At 46.9% G+C, this 23,786-nt stretch overlaps 11 protein-coding genes across 11 annotated transcripts; 8 read left to right on the top strand and 3 right to left on the bottom strand.

Moving 5' to 3' along the window:
• Positions 1 to 110: 110 nt before the first annotated feature.
• Positions 111 to 1,856, top strand: GLAREA_04719 (MFS general substrate transporter; the record flags this gene model as incomplete). Its single annotated transcript, XM_008087096.1, has 3 exons — positions 111 to 226; positions 306 to 1,519; positions 1,573 to 1,856. 3 exons carry the CDS (start codon positions 111 to 113, stop codon positions 1,854 to 1,856), a joined length of 1,614 nt encoding a protein of 537 aa, XP_008085287.1.
• Positions 1,857 to 2,751: 895 nt separating this feature from the next.
• Positions 2,752 to 3,536, top strand: GLAREA_04718 (Fumarate reductase respiratory complex transmembrane subunit; the record flags this gene model as incomplete). Its single annotated transcript, XM_008087095.1, has 4 exons — positions 2,752 to 2,791; positions 2,895 to 2,976; positions 3,038 to 3,289; positions 3,347 to 3,536. The coding sequence occupies 4 exons, from the start codon at positions 2,752 to 2,754 to the stop codon at positions 3,534 to 3,536; spliced, it is 564 nt and encodes a 187-aa protein (XP_008085286.1).
• A 979-nt stretch (positions 3,537 to 4,515) lies between these two features.
• Positions 4,516 to 7,176, top strand: GLAREA_04717 (UBC-like protein; the record flags this gene model as incomplete). Its single annotated transcript, XM_008087094.1, has 2 exons — positions 4,516 to 4,647; positions 4,699 to 7,176. 2 exons carry the CDS (start codon positions 4,516 to 4,518, stop codon positions 7,174 to 7,176), a joined length of 2,610 nt encoding a protein of 869 aa, XP_008085285.1.
• A 1,245-nt stretch (positions 7,177 to 8,421) lies between these two features.
• GLAREA_04716 (Cytochrome P450) lies at positions 8,422 to 9,893 on the top strand (the record flags this gene model as incomplete). Its single annotated transcript, XM_008087093.1, has 2 exons — positions 8,422 to 8,883; positions 8,940 to 9,893. 2 exons carry the CDS (start codon positions 8,422 to 8,424, stop codon positions 9,891 to 9,893), a joined length of 1,416 nt encoding a protein of 471 aa, XP_008085284.1.
• Positions 9,894 to 10,013: 120 nt separating this feature from the next.
• Positions 10,014 to 10,395, bottom strand: GLAREA_04715 (uncharacterized protein; the record flags this gene model as incomplete). Its single annotated transcript, XM_008087092.1, has 2 exons — positions 10,014 to 10,118; positions 10,195 to 10,395. 2 exons carry the CDS (start codon positions 10,393 to 10,395, stop codon positions 10,014 to 10,016), a joined length of 306 nt encoding a protein of 101 aa, XP_008085283.1.
• A 1,114-nt stretch (positions 10,396 to 11,509) lies between these two features.
• GLAREA_04714 (uncharacterized protein) lies at positions 11,510 to 12,646 on the top strand (the record flags this gene model as incomplete). Its single annotated transcript, XM_008087091.1, has 3 exons — positions 11,510 to 11,905; positions 11,969 to 12,032; positions 12,081 to 12,646. The coding sequence occupies 3 exons, from the start codon at positions 11,510 to 11,512 to the stop codon at positions 12,644 to 12,646; spliced, it is 1,026 nt and encodes a 341-aa protein (XP_008085282.1).
• A 309-nt stretch (positions 12,647 to 12,955) lies between these two features.
• On the bottom strand, positions 12,956 to 14,695 carry GLAREA_04713 (F-box protein; the record flags this gene model as incomplete). The annotated part of the gene is made up of 2 exons (XM_008087090.1): positions 12,956 to 13,390; positions 13,925 to 14,695. 2 exons carry the CDS (start codon positions 14,693 to 14,695, stop codon positions 12,956 to 12,958), a joined length of 1,206 nt encoding a protein of 401 aa, XP_008085281.1.
• A 180-nt stretch (positions 14,696 to 14,875) lies between these two features.
• On the bottom strand, positions 14,876 to 15,895 carry GLAREA_04712 (uncharacterized protein; the record flags this gene model as incomplete). Its single annotated transcript, XM_008087089.1, has 1 exon — positions 14,876 to 15,895. The coding sequence occupies one exon, from the start codon at positions 15,893 to 15,895 to the stop codon at positions 14,876 to 14,878; it is 1,020 nt and encodes a 339-aa protein (XP_008085280.1).
• A 490-nt stretch (positions 15,896 to 16,385) lies between these two features.
• On the top strand, positions 16,386 to 17,378 carry GLAREA_04711 (Nudix; the record flags this gene model as incomplete). The annotated part of the gene is made up of 2 exons (XM_008087088.1): positions 16,386 to 16,441; positions 16,499 to 17,378. The coding sequence occupies 2 exons, from the start codon at positions 16,386 to 16,388 to the stop codon at positions 17,376 to 17,378; spliced, it is 936 nt and encodes a 311-aa protein (XP_008085279.1).
• A 773-nt stretch (positions 17,379 to 18,151) lies between these two features.
• On the top strand, positions 18,152 to 18,719 carry GLAREA_04710 (uncharacterized protein; the record flags this gene model as incomplete). Its single annotated transcript, XM_008087087.1, has 2 exons — positions 18,152 to 18,517; positions 18,573 to 18,719. The coding sequence occupies 2 exons, from the start codon at positions 18,152 to 18,154 to the stop codon at positions 18,717 to 18,719; spliced, it is 513 nt and encodes a 170-aa protein (XP_008085278.1).
• A 1,769-nt stretch (positions 18,720 to 20,488) lies between these two features.
• GLAREA_04709 ((Trans)glycosidase) lies at positions 20,489 to 23,178 on the top strand (the record flags this gene model as incomplete). Its single annotated transcript, XM_008087086.1, has 5 exons — positions 20,489 to 20,570; positions 20,684 to 20,975; positions 21,026 to 21,594; positions 21,644 to 21,984; positions 22,054 to 23,178. The coding sequence occupies 5 exons, from the start codon at positions 20,489 to 20,491 to the stop codon at positions 23,176 to 23,178; spliced, it is 2,409 nt and encodes an 802-aa protein (XP_008085277.1).
• Between the last annotated feature and the right edge of the window lie 608 nt (positions 23,179 to 23,786).

Genomic DNA, 23,786 nt, shown 5'->3' with positions numbered 1-23,786 from the left:
CCAGATCCCCAGATTTCTTTTCTCCATCTCCTGACCAGAGCAACAATTCAGCTCCAGGATCTCAACCCAATTCAAACACCTTCCAAGTTGATCTATTGCACTGAGTCAAGATGGGTTTCTTTGAGAAAGTGGAAGATAGGCCGACGCCAAAGAGCGTTTACAACTGGCGGGTCTATGCCATCGCAGCCGTCGCTGGTTCTGCGGCTGTTATGATTGGTTATGATAGGTATGCTTCAAAATCCTTGAATTGGGCCTTCTTGAGTCTTGCGACTTCAATGTTCATTATGCTGATGCTTTCCAATTAGTGCCTTCATTGGCGGAACGCTCGCTCTTCCATCATTCAAATCAGAATTCGGGTTCAACAAAATGAGTAAACACGAAGTCGATTTCCTCAGCGCAAACATTGTCTCCTGTTATCAAGCCGGTGCCTTCTTCGGCGCTCTGGCCGCCTACGCCGCCGCATTTTTTGTGGGTCGCGCACGTGGTATGGCCATATTCAGTGCTATCTTCTGTCTTGGTGCTGGATTGATGTTGGGTGCAAACAAAGAAAGAGGACTTGGTCTTATTTATGGCGGTCGTGTCCTTGCTGGCATTGGAGTTGGTGGATGCAGTAACATTGCCCCCATCTATATCTCGGAAATTTCGCCTCCTGCCATTCGTGGTGCTCTTGTCTGTATGTTTGAACTGGGATGGCAGATTGGTGGACTTGTCGGATTCTGGATCAACTACGGAATTGCAGAAACTCTCGCGCCCAGTCATTCTCAATGGATCATTCCTTTTGCTGTTCAACTCATCCCATCTGGACTTCTCCTAGCTGGATCCTTCTGGCTTCGCGAGTCCCCAAGATACTTGATGTCCAAAGGCAAACGGGAGTTGGCCATCAAGAATCTTTGCTGGATCAGACAACTTTCCGAGGATGATCTTTACATGAAAGAGGAACTTTACGCAATCGATCAAAACATTGAGCGGCAAATGGTTGATGGTGGTCTCGGCTTCTGGCAGCCATTCAAACTCTTGGCCCGCAGCAAAAGAATTCAATGGCGATTCTTCCTTGGTGGTTCCCTTTTCTTCTGGCAAAACACGTCTGGCATCAACGCAATCAACTACTATTCCCCAACTGTCTTCAAGAGCATTGGAATCGTTGGTACCAACACTGGACTTTTCACAACCGGTCTGTTCGGCGTAGTAAAAACTGTCTTCACTATTGTCTACCTTCTCTTCCTTGTCGACTCCTTTGGACGACGAAGACTTTTGATGATTGGTGCAATTGGAGGCAGTTTCTGCTTGTGGTACGTCGGAGCATACATCGCCATTGCAAAGCCAGCTCTTCACCAGAGCGCCAAATTATCGAGTGGTGGTATCTCAGCTGTCTTCTTCTTCTATGTGTGGACGGCATTCTATTCTCCAACATGGAACCCAACTCCATGGGTTCTCAACTCCGAGATGTTTGACAACAATGTTCGTGGCTTAGGTCTCGCATTTGCCGCAGCCAATAACTGGTTCTGGAACTTCATTGTCGGTATGTTATCCTCCTTCGCCTCTTCTCTCTAGCTTGACTGACATTGTATATAGCACGATTCACACCACAGATGTTTACCACCATGGGTTACGGTGTCTACTTCTTTTTCGCTTCCCTCATGATCCTTTCCGCCATATTCGTCTATTTCTTGATCCCAGAAACCAAGAACATTCCTCTTGAGGCCATCGATCGTTTGTTTGACCGCCGCCTCAAGGCAAGCCAGGCACACGCTATCGTTTGGGCCGAATTGGAACAGGAAGAGGAGGCACTCCGCGCCGGTCTCGCAGCGGGGCTGGAAAAAGAGGGTCACATGGTCTCCCAAGTAGAGGAGGTCTAGACGGCCATGCGCAGGGGAAACCATGTTTGTGATTTATTGTAGATATATATGCTCGGGGTTGTGGGGTTCAGGATATAAGATACCATTCCAAATGAATTTTAAAGTAAACATATAGATAATGAAAATCGCTCAACCAATATTGACATGAATTGTGAAGGCAATAAGTGAACATTCGAAATTAGCATCTCAGTAAAAGTGCTGTGAACAGCGCTTCCGGGGGGAAGCCTGATCGTCTTCAACGACCGCTCAGCACTTGCTGATAGGATCCTAGATGATACCACCTTCGAGAATACAGCATCATTAGTAGACAAAGTGACAGTCTCGTGGTCACGATGCGCCCCTCTGAGCCCACCTCCCAATAACTAACACAGTCTTCCCCGAAGCTCGTATATTAATTCCTCGACACCAAAAGTTTTGCCTCCAAAAAGGACATGTAGATCATAAAATGAAACGACCTCGCCATGGATCGCCGAGGTCGAGATTAACGACAGATCACCTCTTTCTCAGAACAATCCTATTGCATGACCTGTACTGACAACAAGACGTTATCAAAGCCAATTCCTCCGCCTTCCCACCATGTTTATGTGGCGAGTCGGCGAAGTTGATGTTCGTTGAGGAGGAAAGCAGTCGAGTTGCGCGTGGAAAATTTCTGAGGTCGCGAGGAATTTGTGGGGGTGAGATAGTAGGGTCTGATTGGTTGAAGCGGTGATGTAAGCGATGAGGAATTGGGCGCTTGTGATTGGTTTCTCTGGGCCGAGGGAGCTTTGCGCCGGTTGATGCCGTGTTGACGACGAGAACGTTTGATTGTGAGATCACGACGAGATACCTCTTTTTTCAACCACATCCAAACCACTCCACTCCCGATTCAAAGGGTTTGTAAGAATAATACGACAAGATGTTGGCACAGAGAGTCGCTCAGCAATCGCTGCGCAGATGTACGTACCCGTTGCCTTTCCAGACAGTCTTGAAAGACCATGATGAAGCTTCAATGGATCGAATATCATCACGATACACATGCTAATAGATATATGTTTACAGTAGCAGCAACCCCCTCCCGCAATGCAGCACTCCTCAAATTCTCACTCACCCCCACCGCAATCCTCACATCTCCTCAATTCCGGTTCGCCCCTCCACCACCTCCCTCCCTCTTTCCCACAGCAATACTAACTCGATATCTACAGACAAGTCGCAACCCAAAAAATGACCCCAACAGACTCATACCAGATCCTCGTCGAGCAACGCAAAAAACGCCCCACCTCCCCCCATCTCACCATCTACGAGCCACAAATCCCGTGGATCCTATCCGCGCTGAACAGAATCACCGGTAGTGTGCTCTCTGGCGCATTTTACATCTTCGGTAGTGCGTACCTGGTTGCGCCGCTTTTGGGCTGGAATTTGAGTTCTGTTAGTATGGCGGCGGCTTTTGGGAGTTGGTAAGTCGAATACACAGTTTGAGGGTATTAGGGGGGATGCTGATTTTTTGACGATAGGCCGGTAATTGCGAAGGTGGCTACGAAGTTGCTTCTCGCTTTCCCGTTTACGTTTCATTCGTTTAATGGATTGAGACATTTGGCGTGGGATATGGGGAAGGCGTTTAAGAATCAGACGGTTATTAAGAGTGGGTGGGCGGTTGTTGGGTTGAGTACTGTTAGTGCTTTGGCGTTGGCTCTTTTTGTTTAAGGGCGTGGCATGCGTAAGGGGAGGGGAGTATGAAGTGGTTGGAGGGAAGCGGATGTGTATATTGATATGAGATTGCATGGAAAGGAAGGTGGGAGGGGATAGAATGGAAGGTAAGGCTTGTTAGAAGGAACGAGTCTTTTTGCGCATGATGAGGTTGCATGAGAATACAATCACATTTCTGTAATATGGCATCAGCTTTATCTCGAAGAGCTATTTCTTCGCCTGGCTCAGAATTAAAATCCCGGTCCCAGCAACTCCCTCTATCTACTGTATACACTGACGAATGCTTGAAGTGCGTAGGCCAAATCGAGAGTCATAGCAGTACAATATTATATGGCCTGATATAGGTTTCTGTGACTAGATGGGCAGAGTATGGATACACAATTCTATTGCTTGCTATAACTGTCGACACTCCACCTAGCTAGAATGATGAGGTGTATATATATCAGTAAGCGTGTAGAGTCGACATAACTAAGAGAGTTTAAGATAAGACTCGTTCGCTGTTCGTGGTCGTTTTCCAAGATATCCTCTAAGGATAAGTAGACCCCTCTTAAGCGAGCCTTAAGGTTACTCGGTGGGTGCGTGATAACAGCGCACCTCAGGTACTGTACCCGAGCTCCCCACCAACAACCAACCCTCCCACGGACATTGTACTGAATACACATAACGAACTTTGGAAGTATATGGTTAAGTTTGCAAACCCCCTCACGGTTGGTGATAATCTAACTGCAGAAGAGGAGCGTAAGTGTATGGATTTTTGCGTTCTACTGGACAGCCAATAACAATGGCCGCGGCATCTCAGGCAGACAGCTGGGCAGAATGTCCCCCCCAGAATGTCGACAGCCTCATTTTTCCCACAAGATGCGGATCGTGTTAGCTCTAAATTTGCTTCTTTTCAGAACTTGCAGAGTTTCTAGCTAAGTACTCTCATTCAATCTTTGCATAGTGCTTCTTTCCCTTCATTTCCTCACAATGCAATATGGCAGAAGTGGCTGGGCTTGTCGTTGGAGCTGTTGGTGTCCTAGGGATATTTTCAGCCTGTATTGAGTGTTTCGATATCGTGGATGCGGGAAGAAATTATAGCAAAGAACTCGAACAATTGTCGGCACTGGTGAGTTGTATTTAGTCCTTGACGAAGTCGTTCGCTAACCTTTTTGTGTAGCTGGCTTTAGAACGACTTAGATTCTGCATTTGGGGACAGACAGTCGGTCTCGCTCCTCGCCATGATGGGACAAGCGCTCCCTACGATAAAATACTCGATCGTCCAGATATCAGACCAGTGGTGGAGCAGACGCTGTACAATATAAAGTCCCTGTTAGATGACGCGGGACTCGTCGTTGAAAGATACAACGCGAAGGAAGAAATTACACAGGAGTCGGCGGTTCAAATCCACAATGGCTTAGACATATTCAGAGCCTCTTACGAACAAGTCAAGTTGCGTATTCGGAAGCAGCAAACCAACGCATCAGCTTGGGAAGTGACGCGATGGGCGGTACACGATGCCAAGTCCTACAGTAACACAATATCACGTCTTCAGCAATTTGTTGATGGACTGGAAAAGGTCACTTCATCCACGCACTTGGCGGAACAGCGAGCCCTCCTGCAGGAGGAGATTGAGAATGTCTCGAATGTAGAATCCCTTGAATTACTCCGAGATGCCTCTTCTACGTATTCAGGGTCCTTGTCTGGATCGTCATTGTCTGGGAGTCGACTTCTAACTAAGCATGTTGCAGAATCTATTCTGGAGGTTCAAACACAGCGTTCTGAGTCACTTCTGCATGGCCGGAACTTGTCTGCTATCGCCACAGGTTCATACACAACAGGCTCTTCGAGTACAGATGTTCGAATACCAGGAGCGTTCCCAAAGATACGGTCCAGGAAAACCTCCATAGTTGCACCTTGTTGGGCATGCAAGGCAGAAAATCGCACCTGTTCTATGAAAAACGATGTTTTAAAAAACAATGTGGATGTCGGTAGCTGCGTCCGTTGCAGAGAAATGGGCCGTCATTGCACTCATTCATTTGGTGTCGAGACCTCGAATTATCGTTTTGACGGTGAGCCATTTACCAGTGAATATCCCCCAGACGAACTAATTGCCAGTGAGAGCGGGTTATCACCAGAAGTAGCAATACCACAAAACCAACGAATAATGAATGAAGTGACCCGAAAGGAAACGGATGCTCGGAAGCTTTGTTTTGCCAAGGGCGACGAGAATTATGGCAAAGTTCTCGCGCCTGTCAAAGAACAAGACGACACACGCTGGATCAATAATTCCGGTCAGTTTCTCACACACGCAGCAACACACTCTTCCGCCGCCAAGCGGATGTTCTTTGAACTAAGAAATATCAAGTCAGCCAAAGTACCATTTGTTAGTGCTGCTCCACTTCAAGACAGTTTGGATGTCATCTTGGCAAGTATCGAGGGACCACCAGACACTCCGTATGAAGGTGGGATTTTTTGGATCATAATACGAATATCAGAATCGGATCCTTTCGGCCCACCTGTCATGAGGTTTCAAACGAAGATCTACCATCCCAACATATCCCCGCAGGGGGATATTTGTACCGACTACTCGGACAAATGGAGATCCGTCTTGTCAGATGGTCTCCATGTCAGTGATAGCTCTGCTGTGTGGTATCCTTCCAAATCGACCGAAATCCGCTGGTCCTTAGGTGCACTTCTTGTTGCACTGTGCGGGCTGTTAGCAAGTCCTGATATTGACGATCCGTTGGTGCCCGAGATTGCAAGGACATATATCGAGGATTATGAAGGCTATTGCAAGGCTGCTCGTGATTACACTTTCCGCTACGCAACTTCGTGTCGTCCGGAGGAGGATGCTCTACGGGTCCCTGCTGGACAACAGGATCACGATCCCTGGCCTGATATGCTACGGCCAAATGCCCCATCGGTCAAGTTACCGGAGGATGATTCCGCTAGCATCCAGCAGTCATGGCGAGAGAAGTTAGAGCATCGGGAAAGCAACAGGAATCTTAACAGGTCCTGGAGCTCAATCAGTGGTTCATTACACCCACCTATTTCGAGAACCGGGGTCTTTGAGCCTATCACCCCACGACAGTCTTTTGGCGGAATGGGGTTTCTCGCTGTACCAGGTTCTATATCTGAACCACCAAGTTCGTCTATCTCAAGCTCCATTACTGTACCTTCAATCCCGGATCAGAAAATCATGTTGAATTTTAGAACAACGGCTTCCTCAGATGTCCTTTTTCCAATGGAACGACAGATCGATGCTAAATATCAAGAGGTCTCCGGCGTCATTATATGGGAGGGGATTGTGCTGCGCTTGAAATCTTTTCTCGTCGTCTCACGTTGGAAAAAAATGCGACTAGTTGTATGCTCAGACGGTCTCAAATTCCTCGAAAAAAATGGTGATCGTCTCTGTCCAGATATCCCCTTCACTAATATTTCGAAGCTTGAAAAAGGAGCTTACCGATACCAGAAGTCTTGCATAAGTGCTACGATACGAAAGTCTAAAGGAATTGAGACAATTCACTTCCAGCCTTCGGATAATGATGCTGTCCTTGATCAAACCCTCATATTGTGGGAGATTTTCAGAACCCACGTGTTGGATATCAAGGAACCATTTTATGATTTATTTGGGGACCACGGGCAGTTGAAATAAGACATAAAAGGCTGAACCCTTCCATTCATATAGTAAAATCTAGGACATTCGAGAGCCAACGTGCAGCTACGTCCACGCGGCTATGTGGCTCTTAGGTCGCCATGGCCATCTCAAAGCTTATATGGAAAGCCACGATGCCAATGTTGCCATGTTGCAATGAGCACTTGACACTCAGGATTCAAGCAAATATGGTCCGATGCCACACAATTTCATCATGACAACTTGATCATGGCGTCTTTGTCCACGGTCAGCAACAGTCGCATCCCTGCTTGCGAATTGGGCTGAACTATAAGATTACGTGATCATATTCGACTCTTAACGTATATCGCCATTAGGGTTCGGTGTCGTGCTTGAGACAATTATTGCAAAAACTTAGCAGTTCTCGAAGCTCTCCACCAGATAGTCCCGCGAGTATTGTTTGTGTTTAGCATTCTGGTCCACAAGGATACTGTAACAATACGGGGACATACAATAAAGTGTAAGAAGGTAATGGGCTGTGAAAGTAGCGAAGTAATTGTTACATCGATTACAGCGGCAAAGTCACCCTGGTACATCTTACATGGCGCTAGCCATCGTCTTTACCGATCGAGATGTCAGAAAGTTGTCGGGATTCGCGTTACACACCCTGATTGGCGCTAGAGGGGTCTTGGTATCCTACTACCAAGGGCCACGGTGAGATATGTCAGCTGTAGGAGCGTTTAATCACCACGGGCGTATGTCCTTATTTGTGTTCAGGGGTGCTGAAATGAGTGTCTGTGCCGAATTTCGCTCAGCTGCTGATTATATTCGAGGACATACTTTGTCGTCGCTGTTTTAAATAGAAGGTTCAGGACGGAAGGAATCTAGGAAGAAGCAGAAATTTTGCTTTGGAGTTTGTTTCCTTCTGTTAACGCACCGTTTGGACGAAAACATGTTTTCAGTGAACCATTTCGTAGCATGGCCGCATTTCTTTCCTCCATGGATACTATACAGCTTTGCGTTTCTTACTATTTATGTAAGTACCAAACTTTCATGACCAAATTTTCTTAATGTACTGACTGAAAGAAGTTCATTTGCGACGCAATATACAATATTTATTTCAGTCCGCTTGCAAAATATCCAGGCCCATTCCTAGCAAAGATATCCAGTCTGCCATCATTTTACTACGCTACTACTGGTTATCGTCACATTTGGATCTGGCAATGTCATCAAGTCTACGGTATAATTGGCCTCTATGCCTCATTTGCCTGCATTTGAATTGACGGAATGACTTTAGGCGATGCGTTTCGGTACCGGCCAGACGGTGTTCTTTTCATGACTTCGACCGCATACAACCAGATCTACGGAGCCAAGAAAAACAATGTCAAGAAATCGAAATTCTATAAATCGTTTCAGCGTAACAAGCATTTTCCAAACGTTCTAACTACTACGGATGAAGCTGCTCACGCGAAGACACGCAAGGTTCTGAATTCTGTCTTCTCTGCCGAGACTGTGCAGTCAGCGGAAGCTTTCATCATCAAGCATGTCGACCGGTGGTGTGAGATTGTTAGTGAAGGTTCAACAGAATGGACGGAACCGAAGAATGTCTCGGCACAGATTGACTTTATGACTTTTGATATTATGGGAGATTTGGCTTTTGGGGTAGACTTTGGGACTCAAGAGGCGGAGGAAAATCCAATGAAAGCGATTCCAGAGACCATACATGGGTTCTTGAAAAGATTGAATACGGTGATTACCCCACCACCGTCGTGGGTCTTGGAAACGATTGACTGACATGTTCCTAGATCGGGCACTCTCCCCTCCTTGGACTATTCGTGTGGTTAAAACCATTAGGTCTCGACGTCCTCCTCCAGGCCACGGCCCCAAAGAGCGTCAAAGATTACTACAAATTCCTCGACTCCAGCGTCGGTGAACGCATCAAGCAAGAAGACATCATCGCATCCCGCAAAGACGGTGACTCAAAAGACATCCGCCGAGATCTATTCCATAGTCTCTACTCCTCCAAAGACCCCGAAACCGGCGCCCCATCCTTCAGCCACGCGCACCTCCGTTCAGAAGCCTCTGTCCTGGTCGTCGCGGGCGCAGATACGACTGCAGCTGCTATGTCCGCGATTCTCTTCTATCTTACGAGGAATGAGCGCGCGTATAAGAAAGTTGAGGAGGAGGTTCGAAGTACATTCACTTCTGTAGATGAAATCCGCAGCGGCGCGAAGCTATCATCATGTCGCTACCTACGCGCTTGTATCAATGAATCTCAACGCATGTCACCTAGCGGCCTCACCGAAGCACCCCGTGAAGTCCTCAAGGGCGGACTAGAAGTTGACGGTACGTTGCTGCCCGCAGGCACAACAGTAGGATGTGCAGCCTGGGCGCTCTCGCATAGCGAAGAAGCGTACGATGACCCATGGGTTTATCGACCTGAACGCTGGATCGTTGACCCTGCTACGGGTGTCACCACGGAAGATGTAGCCAGGGCTGGGAGCTTGGTTCATCCGTTTTTGATTGGGCCGGGGAATTGTGTTGGGCAGAAGGTGGCGATGATGGAGTTGCTGATTTTTGTGGGGAGGGTGGTTTGGAGGATGGATTTGAAGGCTGGTGATGGGAAAGAGGAGACTTATGGTGGCGGGCAGAGGAACAAGGGGTGGGGAGAGAGGTATAGGGGGAGTTTTAAGGTTAGGGATGCTTATATTACGTTGAAGGATGGACCTGTTTTGAGGGTTAGGGAGAGGAGTTTGTAGGTCGTGGGGTGGCTTTGTTGTTCTTGGATTTTTATAGGGAGCTTCGAAATTCCTTTTTTCGCTCTTCTTCCTGACCTCGTCAAACATATGGTCGATTGCCACAATTCTTCGGGTACCCGTTTATTGGCCAGTCCTGTGTTGGTGCCTGTTGGGCTTCCAAGATTGACGGCGGACATCAGATGCTTGGGGTCGCTCTAACTCTGACTGAGTGGCTCTGGTTCGATACTATACAATGGGAAATTAGTCACAGTGTTTTTGAAAGTAAAGTGTATAAGACGTAAAGTATCTTGAGAGCACATACGAATGAACTAGGTTTTCTGAATTCTGGAGCCGGCCAATCCACGTCGGCAGGATCGCCAGCATATTCTTGTCCACCTCGATCAGAGAAGGACACAACTGGGATTTTTGAAGTATGCGGATCTCTGATTGGAGAGTTCCGTTCGGTGGGATCTGGAGAAGTTGTGGGTGAAGCACTAGATGTAGAGCGGCTGGAGAATTCCATGTTGAACGAGTGTAAGTCGAACAGATGCAGAGATAAGAATAAATTGAGAAATTAAGATCCAATGTACGTTGATTGATGAATAAATAAGACCACGCAGCCACTAGAGTTGAGTGTTAATTAGAGTCGAAATGATGAGATTGCTTACTATCAGAAGTAATGGTAAGAACGTGGCAGCGACGTATTTATCTAGTATTCTGGCACCATTTTGCTTGCTCAAAGCTGTGCCATTCTTGTCTACATTTTCCATCGACGATGAATTCAAAACGGCTTTCCAACAGACCGCACTTTGTGACCCGTTGGCGGCTCCCAAAAAGAAGTATCTATTATAAGCATATTTAGGTGTTTAAGACGCTCCATTTGAAGAGCCTTTTGCCATTACATATTCTATTTGAAACTGTTATTCAACTTCAGGCCGGCCTTGGGACTCATTTCGCCATGACATGGCTTCTACGCGCGTGTGCGAGCGGACGTCATATCTCCTGTATCCTTGGGCTTATCTCGCGGTAGTTCATATTTGAGAAACGTAGCGGCAAATCAGTTTAAAAATACTTGAAAGTAACCACTTTTCAAAGTCGTAGGGCGACTGCAGCCGCGCGCGAAGTACCGTTGAGAGGGCCGGTATTCCACTGGCCAGGCCTGATACTAGACCCGATCTCGTGTGGAAGATGATTAATTAGTAGTCAGATAAGTAATGTTTAAATTTGATTGCTGACATTTACATTACGGTTCAAAGTGTAGAATCAGAATTTCTCGGAAATATCTTGTCGGGAAATTGAAGTTAAGGACTGATATATGATGGCGATTTCTTCGCTTAAATGGCTCGCTTATTTGTTATTGTTGGTAACCTAACCTGGAAGTAGGCCATGAAACTGGTGGCAGGTAGGGAGCTATAAATAGCATGATTTAGGTTCTCGGGTCGCCCTAGAAGTGGCCCTGTTGATGGGGCCTCGGTTGGTCTTGAAAGGAGGTAGACTCGGTGGAGAAGCGCCAGTGATCTATCACTTCACAGCTCAAGTCCTGAGTGACGATATACAACTTTCGCTCTAACAGAACCCTCTCGCCCTTATAATAATAATAATAATACAGAAATTCTACCTAAGCACAGACGACAATGATGTCGGACACAATCAATAGGACTGACACAACCAGTACCACCGACATAACTACAACGACGGACCCAACAGCGACAATAGATGATAGCAGTCTATTTGATCTAGAATCGATAAGAGATGGCGAATATAGTGAAGAAGAATGGACCGTACTTAAAATATTCGCTCACGGAATCCAGCCTGCAATGCCGGGAGTCGCCGCAGAGGCTGCCCACCAGTTTGATATCTTGTGTCCACCGCTTGAGCAAGTCCACGAAGCAAATCACTATCTATACACTCTTTGGAATGTTATGATCACGATTGCCAGAAGTCCAGATGTAACAAGTGATATTCACGTGCAGCTCGTGGGCATTCTTCAGATTCTACGGCAGACCTCGAAAGGGGAGTTGGACGTTTATGGTGTGAGTATATATCAGGACCCATTTCCGTAGAGTTGAGCGCTGTCTAACCATATAAATTTCCAGGCAAAGCGACGTGTCTGGAGAGATTCACCCCAGCTTTCCTATGCCATGGATGCGTTTTTCAGTGGTGAGTTCTTCCTGACAATTCATACGCAAATCTAACTGTGCTCAAAAGATCCAATGCAAAATGTAGCGACATCAGTAGAACTTACACCAAGAGAAGCACTGATATGGAGGAATTTAAATTCCTTCGCTGCGCGTTGTCTTGGGGCCGACGTTGCAGGTCCTTACAGCGACGCAATGTATGCCATGCGATCAGCTCTCGAGGAAGATCTAAGCACCATCGAGACAAATATGATAAGATGTAAAGTACAGGTTGCCTGTGATTGGATCCTCCATGCCGCTAAGCCTTTTCTCTGGTGGGCACGGGAGAATATTGACTACTATGTTACGCCAGATGACCAGGAGGGACAATACATTGAAGGCGGCGCTCTGTATCATGGCCCACCCGCAATGTGCCTACAGCGCTGGGCCTTCTGGCAAGGGCGATTTGAAGAGATCGGAAAGGAAGATTCAATATTAGATGAGGAAACCAAGAATATCACTCTTGAAACCGCTCGGCTCATGAAGACTATCGAAAGCAGTATGGCGCCTACATTTTTACAATATCGGCCGGATAACAGAAGTTGGCAAAGTCGAAACCCGCAACCAGTAGTTCAGAAAATGTATCAGGATATTTAGTGAGATACCTGATTAGTTTCATAGTTCAACGAAACGTTTCGAGGTTCAATACCGCGTGGAATTCTACCAATTTACTTTTTTTCGCATCGAGCCTCATCACAAATTTCTTGTCTGTCTCCATCAGTTCCACGTTGCCGGCAATCCAGAAACGTCCCTACACTAAGTACAGACCTTCCAATTCATAATTTCGATACCTTGCTTTAGTACAAACAAGCAGGGTATATTCTATTTAAGCCCGTCAGCGTACAGAGAATCGTCTACACTAGCTTACTCGCTTGAGTCATCCCCCCAAACACCCCAGTAATTATACTAGTCGAGCAAAAAATCCGGAACCGCCGGCTCGGTCTGCTCGAAGAGCACCCCGATTCTGTCGCCTAGAGTTGCAAGCTCAACAGCCCAAGGCTCAGGCACAAACTCCTTGTTTGGGTCTGTCTTTTCATTCCAACACCAAGGCCGGTATGCAGTCGCAGGCTCATATCGACCATTTTCAAGTAGCTCTGATGTCCATTGAGTATTTCGAATGATGATGGTATGCAGATGAGATAGTGTGGGAGGAAATTCGGAGCTGGCGTCGTGGAACAGAGCGTTGAGAATCGGCGTCTGCCCATTTAAGACTTTCTCTTCCATCAAGCAGAGATGCTGGATACTTGCTGGAAGCACGTTGCCAAGATGAGAAATTGTTGGACAGTCACGTTGTGTGAGCTGGTCTTTTTCGCCCATGGCGACCTGTTCCTCGCGTCCTACCTGGCAATGAAATAAACTCATGTGCAACGCCAGAGTTTCAAGTCTCTCGAAGTCTTTCAGGGATCCAATGCATGTTTCGGACTCCTCGAGGGTCCCGCCAAATAATGAAAGCTCTTTTAACGTCCCCCGACTGTCTGCTTAACAGCTGACATTATTGTTCTACAACCTATCTGACTGTCTAGCCGGTCATAAGAGTATCGGAGTATCTCTAGGCGTGGCAGAGACAAAAGAAATTTGCGCAGTCATCGAAAATAGGTCAGTGGTTAGATCATTGTGGTTAATGGTGAGAAAGAAGATATAAGACTCTGAAACTTGATCTTTCTCGGGACTCAGCGTCAATTAGCGAGCGCGGAAACAATCGAATTGAGTGTGCCAATGATTCTGAAAACGAAAGACAGAATGGACCTACTGATGTTCTCTATAGCAGCATGAGTGCAATTCTACCTTTTTCATGTTAAACCAAAAATCATGAAGCTGTGGACTTTCGAAAGGAAATTCCGTATAATCTTCCAACAGTTCCAGACACAGCCATACCTTAAAACTCTGCAAAGTCTGGACACGCAGAAGGGGCGTGAATTTATCGACACAACCATCTCCATTCTGTAGCGACACTCCTCCGGGGCTTATAGATTGTAATTTTGATAGACCGGCGAGGGGTTGCGAATCGTCATTGGCCTGCTTAACAATCTCATGTAGCAGTCGAGACCAACTTCTAGTGCAGCTGCAAAAGCAGTGATCGTCCACTTGGTTCAACTGAGTCCATTCAGCATCTACTATACGATCTACTACGTTTGGAAGTAACGTGAGCAAGACCATAGTCGCGAACAACCCCGTTGGCCAACGGGGTTCGTACTTCAAAATCTCAGGCACCATAAGATCGAGTGCATCCTGAGCGTCAAGGCCTGATGCTTTGAGATACTTGGAGCGTTCGAGCAATGACAGTATGTTGAGGTCGTTTCGAGAGGCATCCATCGCTGCAAAAGATTGATCACGGAGTGGAAGTTGGAATGCTCCGCCTTGCAAATGTGCGTTTTGAATATGTTGCGCCACGGTTGGGTTCCCAGCAATTCTCGCAATGAGTTGCAGAGACGTGTAAATACTGTCACCGCCAGCAGCTGGCTCCAATGATTTGTCGTCGAATGTGAAGTGACGAAACTTGCATTTCAGTCTGTTGTAGTCTTTGATGTGGTTCTTCGCCGCTTCGTACAATCCACGGCACGATAGAGCCAGAGCCTGGAAGTCAATTGGGTCGGTAGAATGGACGACGAGAGACAAAATTTGGAGTGGAAGGTCAAGGAGCTTCATGATGTGTCTGTGGAACCACTATAGAGAAGCAACAAATTGGTGCAAGTTCGAAGGAGGCGAAGTTGTTCTGCAAAAGTATATTGGGAGCTTAGGCACCAACAAATGGCACACGGGGCATGAGATTAAAGGTAGTCTCGTTCTATTTGCCTGGCAGTTAACCTTAAGCACTTATGTCTCAAGTTATATCATTTTCAAATCAGTAACGAATTTGAGCATAGGCGGTTCCCCTTTCCAAGATTCTGGCCACCTATCTTCCACTTTGCGAAGCTCTGATATCCATTGATCTCGTGTTCTAGCTTTCCACTCGTCTGGTAAGAATGCCCGATTTTTCTTCTCAGCGTGGTAGTAGAAGATGACTTCCTTCAGATATCGGAACTTCAAAAGGGAGATAGTGGGAACCCACCAACTCTCGTCCCCCCATCGTCTCCAATACTGGAAGCGCTGTGACGACCAGAACTTATATGGCGGCATAGCAATATGCCCCTTGAGTACGACTGTGGTAATATCCGGTACCTGACGAGCCGCGATGAGCGTGAAACGCTTCAGTTCATGGACATTATTTTTGCTGGCAATGTTTACGGAGAGAGCAATCGTGTCAATGGCGGGATTGATAGTGATACCAGTTACGGGCGGCTCGGAACTTGATGATTTGACCAGACCCGATGTTGCGGGAATAAATGGAATGCCTCGATTGTCGTACTCGTCTTCCATAATTCTTTCATATCTAGCGATATTGGCCTGTCTGCTCTCGTGGCATGCAAATAATACCGCAGGAAGTGATGGAGCGGAACGTGAATATGGAACAGGATAGAACTTGCAATCACACCGAGGTGCGGCACCGTTGCAAGGCGTGATGACCATATGTATTGGGGGCCGCTCTGTTGTGTCTTGTATGGTTCCGTGATCATGTTCCTCGTCATCCTCTTCTTTTGTCAGTGGTCTATATACAGGCAAATTCGAGATTTCCTCTGGCGTATGAATGGACTCTTCTGGGCCTTCCGGTGCGTAGCCATTGTAGGCATTTTCATCTTGCTGATAATCGACAGAGATAGTGCGATGATGGAGATGAATCAACCGCGGCTCAAGAGCAAACTGCCATATTCTAATACGTAATTCTAGCGGAAGCTGATTGAATTTGAGAAATTGCTCCAGAGGTTTCGCGGTTTCAATATCCAGCCGATCCGTGGCGGAAGAAGGCATCATTGAGCGTAAACGAGACGCGACGGCATTGAAAATCTCCATGGCGGATGTCAGAATCGTACATATGATTTGCTTGGAGCCAAAGTTTGCAGGTCTTGAGGTCTGGAGAAGCTTGGAGCTGCAGTTCATATGATTAAGGACAGTACTAGCGAAAGCCAGAGGATATTACCACTTTATCAAAAGCCGATATAGAAGAGAAAGATGTTCGTATCCTAATACAGTCCGAAGTGCAATAAGGTGTCAGTGAGGAGTAGTCGTCTGCCTAGACGCGTATGTGACTTTCTGACGCGACTTTCAACCGAAGTAGATCTAGGACCCACTTAAATTCTCGACTATGGCTAAAATAAGGTACGGAGTACCTACGAGGATAGTCGACCACCTCACGTCTGCATCACTTGAACCACATCAACACTGGATTACACGAACATTTCGCATATGAGAATCATAACTCTGAAGCTAACAGCTGCTAATACCCACGGCCACCGTAACTATGGAAAAGGCAGCAAAGCCCACTCGGCTTTTGGATCTGATCGAATTGGTCCACAAGTTTGTCCCCTCTGATATTCGATTGTAGATAATAAGCTAATCTTTGTTTCCGTAAAGTATCCCTTTTGATTTCGACTTCAGTGCGTTATATGCGCTTTACTTGCCAAACGATCCCCGTCCACATGGCTACATGCTGCCCGAAACTGTAACAAAAATGCCATGGTCACCCGAATTCGATGTCCAGCACGAGAGTCGCTCCATTAAATTATCGGATAGCTCAAATGGCCTGGATACAGCGGCAGCATGTAACAAGGCCTTCCAGCAAGTCATCGATGATGCGATAGCAGCCAATGTTTTCCCCAGTGTGCACGGAATGCATAGTGAAATGTACAAGATAATGGGGGCAAATCAATTCATCCATCTCGAACGGTTTATGGCTCCTCTGTTTGGGATTGCTGCACGAGGAGCGCATTTAACGGCGTATGTGAACATGCCTGAGGGCATTAAGGTCTGGGTTCCACGACGTGCAGCGAATCTATTCACGTACCCGAATATGCTCGATACCACTGTTGCTGGAGGTGTCAAGTCTGACAATTCTCCATTTCAATGTATTGTGGCGGAATCCGATGAGGAAGCATCATTACCTAGAGACTTCGTGGAGAAGAATGCTCGCGCTACAGGTGTCATCACATATATGACTAAGAGTAGGGTCACACAGCTGATCAGACCAGATGTCATCTATGTGTTTGACTTGGAGCTCCCCAGTTCGATGATTCCCGTACCCAAAGATGGAGAGGTAGCGGGCTTCGAATTAATGTCGGTTGAGGAAATTAACGCAGCCATGTTCCGAGGGGAGTTTAAGCCCAACTGCAATCTGGTCATGATTGATTTCTTCGTCCGTCGTGGTATCATAACGCCGGATAACGAAGAAGATTATGTCGAGATTGCAGCTCGACTTCGCAGAAAACTTCCAGTTCCGACGACTCTAGCTCGTTAAAGGACCTACTCGTATCTTCAGAGGGGTTTGTTTCATTTTGATTTGCGGCAACACAAGTGGCAAAGTTTAAGTTTATGATACCCATTGGTTTCAACTTTCCTGCCTGGACTCGAGCATATTTCTACCGAGCCTTTAAACGCATTTAAAACCCTTGAATGAGAAAACACCTGGTACCCGTGGCCGGAGCCTTTCTAGGACTCAAAATCCAGATATGGATGGACCCACCAATTAAGGTTTGTGAGTGAGGATAGAGGAGGGCAAACTACAACTTGAAATCCGTGTCCGTCTCTGGTGATAGAGAACCATTGCGGCCAAATTATCTGAGACAGCCGTATCTGCATGAGCTCACTCACCTCGTCTAGAGCCTCTTCACTTCAGCCTTCTACCCTGTATCTTTTTTAGGAACTTTGCTCAATGAAGAGAGACATAGAATACGAACTTTAGGAACATCAATTTGTAGACGCTTAATTGTTTTCGCAATCTCGATCAGAACTTCGCATTCATCGACTTGTCGGTTGGTTTATAGTCGTAGTCGTAGGCCCCTGTCGGTGATTCAGGCCCCTAAAAATAAATAAAGCCAATGGCTTCCAACATACCAACACCCAAACTTCACTTCGCAGTCTTTCATCGACCAAGACCTGGCACAAATTCGAAGAGAATTATCAAGAATCAAGATTAGCATATCCTTTGAACGCCTCAGAAACGAAGAAGGCACCGCACCCTGTAGGATACACGGTGCTTGCAAATATCAGTTTAGGGCTTTACACTGCAATATGTCAGCCAACTTATTCCTTCTCACCTACCCGACACGAGCCTCACGCATCAACGGCACACGCACCCACTGGGCGCTTTTCATTCCATCTTCCACAACTCAAACAGTAGGGACTCTCATTCAGGTCCTCGGCACACCTTTCACTGGATACGGTCTCGAGTTCAAGCGGAATTACAACACCTCAACCATCTCGGAAAGATTCACGCAGCATCTTCTCGGAGAAATAGATGTTGAATTCGCACCGCACGAGGAAGACGTTGGAACGGCTAGCACTAGTATCGACGTCAACCCACGCAACGAAATTGAGAAGGTCGCCAAAAGAGTTGAAGTACCGGGAGTGAGCAAGGAGCCTTTGAATCCAAATGTAGTGAGTACATACGCTTTAAGAAGTACCTTGCCGCGGTAATACTAACTCTTTGTAGGGAAGGAGGTGTCAGGAATGGACAAGAGAAGTGGTTGAAGTTTTGATCACCAAGGGCATTCTCCGTGACGATTCTTGGCAGGTGCTAGATTCTGTCAAGTCATTGGAAATTCCTTCAGCAGGTGCCGTAGCCACATCTTCGGGATAAACTGGGCCGTGAGGGACTTCGATATCCTCATATACATGATTGTGTGTGGGAATCAAATGCTTCGTCAAAATGTGGTCGTCTCTCCCGGAGTTCTTACCGAGATTTCTCTCTACTAGGGCTTCTTGTTTCCGCCCTAGGCACGCACTGAATAATGTAACATCATTGAGCGACAGTTATATACGCTTACATGATTCAGTCCCACAGTCTCGTGGGACATGTGGGGGACGAGCCGAGCCTACCATCATTCATTGCCTGCCACCCACTTTTGCAGCCATGTTACCCCGAAAGCAAGCCACGCGACTGCAAAAGTTTATTTTGCGATGGCTTTTTCATTACCTATGACCAGATTTGGATCTTTCAACTACGAGAAGAATTCCATAGTCCGGGCCTTACATCTCGGGTGTAATCAATATCTCTCATCAAATATCAACTAAACAAACGAAAAGCTTCATTTGTATCATTTGACGCAATGCTTGCAAATTTCATATCGTCCATTGTAGTCCAGAGTTTCTGTCGCCATGGCACCGGGTACAGTAGCGCATTCTCGAGGAAGAACGATCCACTTTCGCCATTAGTAGATGCGAGTTTTGAGCTCTTACTTTGGAAGAAACCCTCCTGAAGCTTATGTGATTGATTGCAAAGGGTTTGTTCTAAGGACTCAAAAGGAAAGAGCTTCGACATTATATTTACCATTGAATTTTGGTTTCCATTTGGTCGTTCTCGTATTTCCATTAACTGCGTGCCACCTTAGCCAGGACTCTTTCTCTGCTTCATAGGCTCTGCCCGAGATTCAACCGTGGCTTGACACGCCGCCGGGTGCTGTCAAAGAGTGGACGGTGTGGAGTGCGGGGTGTGGGGATTGGGGATTCCTTGCCATCTCGTTACCGAGCAAAATTTATTGACTTTCTAGACTCACAAGGTACAAGCTCCATTCCCCCCTCCACCGAAAGGTGGGCAAGACGGAGCCGATTGATTTGCCATCATCATACTATCTTGAAAAGGGCCGTTTTATACCTGGAGACCATCCAGTCTTCAAGTCGACAAGATCTTGGCTTTGATGTAGATGACATGATCACTTACGGCTGTTGACCTGAAATCGACTTCCCTACGGCATCTAAGCGCTGTCTAATACGAGGCTGGTCGAAAGACGCTCTAGCCCAATGTCAACCTTATTCATAGCTGTGTAAGCTCTTGGCAAGCGGAGAAAAGAAAGATCTTGTCAGGGACCGCTCGGACAGTACAGAGCAAAGCCCCATTGATGAAATACGTCAATGACGTATAAGATCGCGGGGAAATATCAGTGTCCAATCTCCATAGGATATGTATTGGAACTGTATATTTCAGAGTGTGCTGATAAAGGTGTTCCATATGTGGTGATGGGCAACCTCGTGGGTTTATAGAAAGAAACACTGACTATACTGACATCGCTTAAAAACAGAAGGGTTTTCGCCCCGTGAAGTCGTTCGCAGGAGGTCGCTAGTCTCGCTATGCTAGAACCTAAAAACAAGTCGGTTCCAGCACGCCAACCCCCAGAACAAATGGGCCTCCCAAAAACTTTACCTCCGCCTTTGCCGTCCACTCCCCGCCTTTGTTGGGACAGATGCCAAGTATCCCCAGTAAGGCCGTTTCTCCAAAAAAAATATCAAGATGGAGTCCGAAGTTGTCCCACCAAAAGGTCGTGTCGGTCATTGAAGAGGGTATATAAGTCCTTGGCCTTCTGCGATTGGGTTTGAGATATCCAGGAACAGACAATCATATCCAATCTCAAGATGTTCACTTCGAAGGTGGTCGTTCTTCTTGCGCTTTCTCTCTTTGCGGGAGCTAACTCACAGGAGTTAATCACTGAAGACAGTAAGTACTCGCCTTCCTTCAACCTCAATAACAACTTTTGTTCTGTTGTCTATAGCTCGAATGCAAATCACAAATTTCTTGACAGTAGTATCCCTTACTTACCAATTTCATAGGCTACTTCTTTGGACAAAGTGAGCCAGTATACCCATCACCAACAATCTCTGCCGCTGGAGGATTATGGGCCGACGCTCTTAACAAGGCGCAAGCTTTTGTCGCCCAATTGACCTTAGAGGAGAAAACCAATCTCACTGGTGGAGTCCGTAATCCTGCAAATGGCTGTGGTGGAAATATTGCTGGAATTCCCCGACTCGGTTTCCCAGGTCTCTGTCTTGCGGATGCTGGGAACGGTGTGAGAGCGACTGACTTAGTCAATGCTTATTCAAGTGGAATTCACGATGGTGCTAGGTAAAGTCGACTTTCATCCAAGCTGTGTTCAATTTGCTAATCCGGAATAGTTGGAACAAGAATCTCACCTATGCGAGAGCATACCAACTTGGTGGTGAGTTCCGCCGAAAGGGTGTCAACGTTGCTCTTGGTCCACCAATGATCGGACCCGTTGGAAGAATCGCTCTTGGTGGTAGAAATTGGGAAGGTTTCAGTAACGATCCTTACCACTCTGGTATCCTCGCTGGTCTCTCGGTCACTGGTATCCAGGACCAAGGAGTTGTGGCCTGCACCAAGCACTTTATCGGTAACGAGCAAGAGACTGCACGAAACCAAATTCGTGACGCGTCTAATGTTACCATCCTTTCTTCTTCCGCAAATATCGACGATTCAACTATGCATGAGTTGTATCTCTGGCCATTCTACGATGCTGTCCACGCGGGTACTGGATCAATCATGTGCTCGTACACCAGACTTAACAACAGCTATGCTTGCCAAAATAGTAAGATGTTGAATGGTGTCTTGAAGGGCGAGCTTGGATACCAGGGTTTCGTCGTCTCTGATTGGGGTGCTCAACATGGTGGAGTGGCAAGTGCTTTGGCAGGAATGGATATGGTCATGCCTTCCGGTGCTGCTTTCTGTAAGTCTCGCTTAAAATACAGTCTCTCTATCATCACTGACTGGTACAGGGGGAGGAAATCTCACAGAAGCCGTACGAAACGGATCGATCCCAGAGGCCAGACTGGATGACATGGTTTCCAGAGTTATGGCTCCATATTTCTTCCTTGAGCAGAACTCACCATCCTACCCAGCATTGGGCATAGGAATGCCAGCCAACCCTCTTCTTCCTCACACTCTGGTTGACGCTCGAGTCGAGGAAGCTCGCCCCGTTCTTATGCAATCGGCCATTGAGGGCCATGTCTTGGTCAAGAATACCAACAATGCGCTTCCACTCAAGAAGCCTCGTGTTCTCTCCCTTTTCGGATATGATGCAGTTGCACCAGACCTAAATACCCCCGGATTCCGAGAGGTAAGCTTTTTCGCATTCAATTCCTTCGTCTCGTGTATCCAATTGAATGCTAACATGCTTCAAAATTAGTGGAGTCTGAGTCTGCAATCCAGCTACGCCCGCTTCTACGACTGCGGTTACGGTAATCTTATTCCACAAAACTGCCCACTTCCAGTTGCAATTGCAGCCAACGGTACTGTCATTACTGGAGGCGGTTCAGGTGGTGCTACTGCATCTTACATTTCCGCCCCATTCAACGCCATTCAGAATCGCGCGATGAAAGATAACACCCAACTCTACTGGGACTTCCGTAACCTCAACGCCACTGGGTTTGTTCAGGGAGAAAGCGATGCAGCTCTTGTTTTCATTAACGCCATTGCAAGTGAAGGTGCTGACCGTCCCGCCCTCCGCGACGACTTCTCGGATGCCCTTGTCCGCAACATCGCCAGCCAGAACAACAACACTATTGTCGTTATTCACAACGCTGGTATCAGACTTGTCGATCAATGGATCGAGAATCCTAACGTTACCGCCGTCATCTTCGCTCATTTACCAGGTCAAGACTCTGGTGAGGCACTTGTCAAGATTCTTTACGGCGATGTCTCCCCAAGTGGAAAACTTCCATACACCGTCGCCAAGAATGAAACCGACTACGGAGCGATCTTGAACCCAGTCATTGACTTGGGCGAGAACGGAGAGTTCTATCGCTTCCCTCAAGACAACTTTACTGAGGGTGTCTACATCGATTACCGCGCATTCGACGCCTCAAACATTGAGCCTCGTTTCGAATTCGGTTTCGGCTTGACATACTCCAACTTCTCCTTCTCCGGCTTGACTGCCAACAGCGTCGGTGCCAACTTATCAGCATTGCCAACTGGCCACATCGTTCCTGGAGGAAAGGCCGATCTCTGGGATGTCGTCGCTACTGTCACCGCGACCGTAACCAACATCGGAAAAGTAGCAGCTCAACAGGTTACACAATTATATATTGGCATTCCACAAGAAGGCCAGCCTGTCCGCCAACTCAGAGGTTTCGAGAAGATCATGATCCATCCTAACGCCACGGCAACTGTGGAATTCGAGTTGCGACGAAGAGATTTGAGTGTTTGGGATGTCACCGCTCAGGAGTGGAGATTGGTTTTGGGTGAGGATTATAATGTCTTCGTTGGTAGCTCGAGCAGAGATCTTCCTTTGACTGGGACTTTGAGGTTGTAGATTGAGAGGGTTGGTTTATGAATGTCAGGGCTTGAAAGCCGAATGGTAATGATGTAATGAATCGATGATTAGATATGAATACGATTTTCTGATACAAAACTTCGTTGTGAGAAGCCAACTTAGTTCTGATTTCTTTTCAAACAGATATGAGAGATTGTTGTTACACTGACACCAGATATAGCAGCAAGGGGATTAAAATAGCAATATGGCAATGGTTGATAAGCGAGATCACGTGCGCTTGGGGCTGTTCGCCAGCGACTATAAAATAACTTGCAAATCTAGAAGCGATAATAGAGTTAGTCTGTTTTCGTATATACGAGATTGTACGAAAAGTCCAATTAGTTTGTTATTATCCAGCTTAGTAGCTATGGCTGTTATCAAGTAACCATCTTTAGCAGGCTGCATGACATCATTGAGGCTTGGATTCCTGATTGCGCGGCTCGTACTCTCGTACATCGTACACCTTCGCCCAACCGCGTAATAGTGGTACCGCAGCAACTAAGGTTACAGGTTATTCACGTCTAAATGAGTATTGAGGCGAGTCTCTGGGTATGAATCGTGGAAGAAGCTCTCATATTTAAACTTCTTCGCCCATTCCACCAACATCA

The sequence above is a fragment of the Glarea lozoyensis genome (genome assembly GCF_000409485.1).
Source record: "Glarea lozoyensis ATCC 20868 chromosome Unknown GLAREA5, whole genome shotgun sequence".
NCBI classification, from domain to species: domain Eukaryota; kingdom Fungi; phylum Ascomycota; class Leotiomycetes; order Helotiales; family Helotiaceae; genus Glarea; species Glarea lozoyensis.
This window is presented reverse-complemented; position numbering and strand designations above follow the sequence as displayed.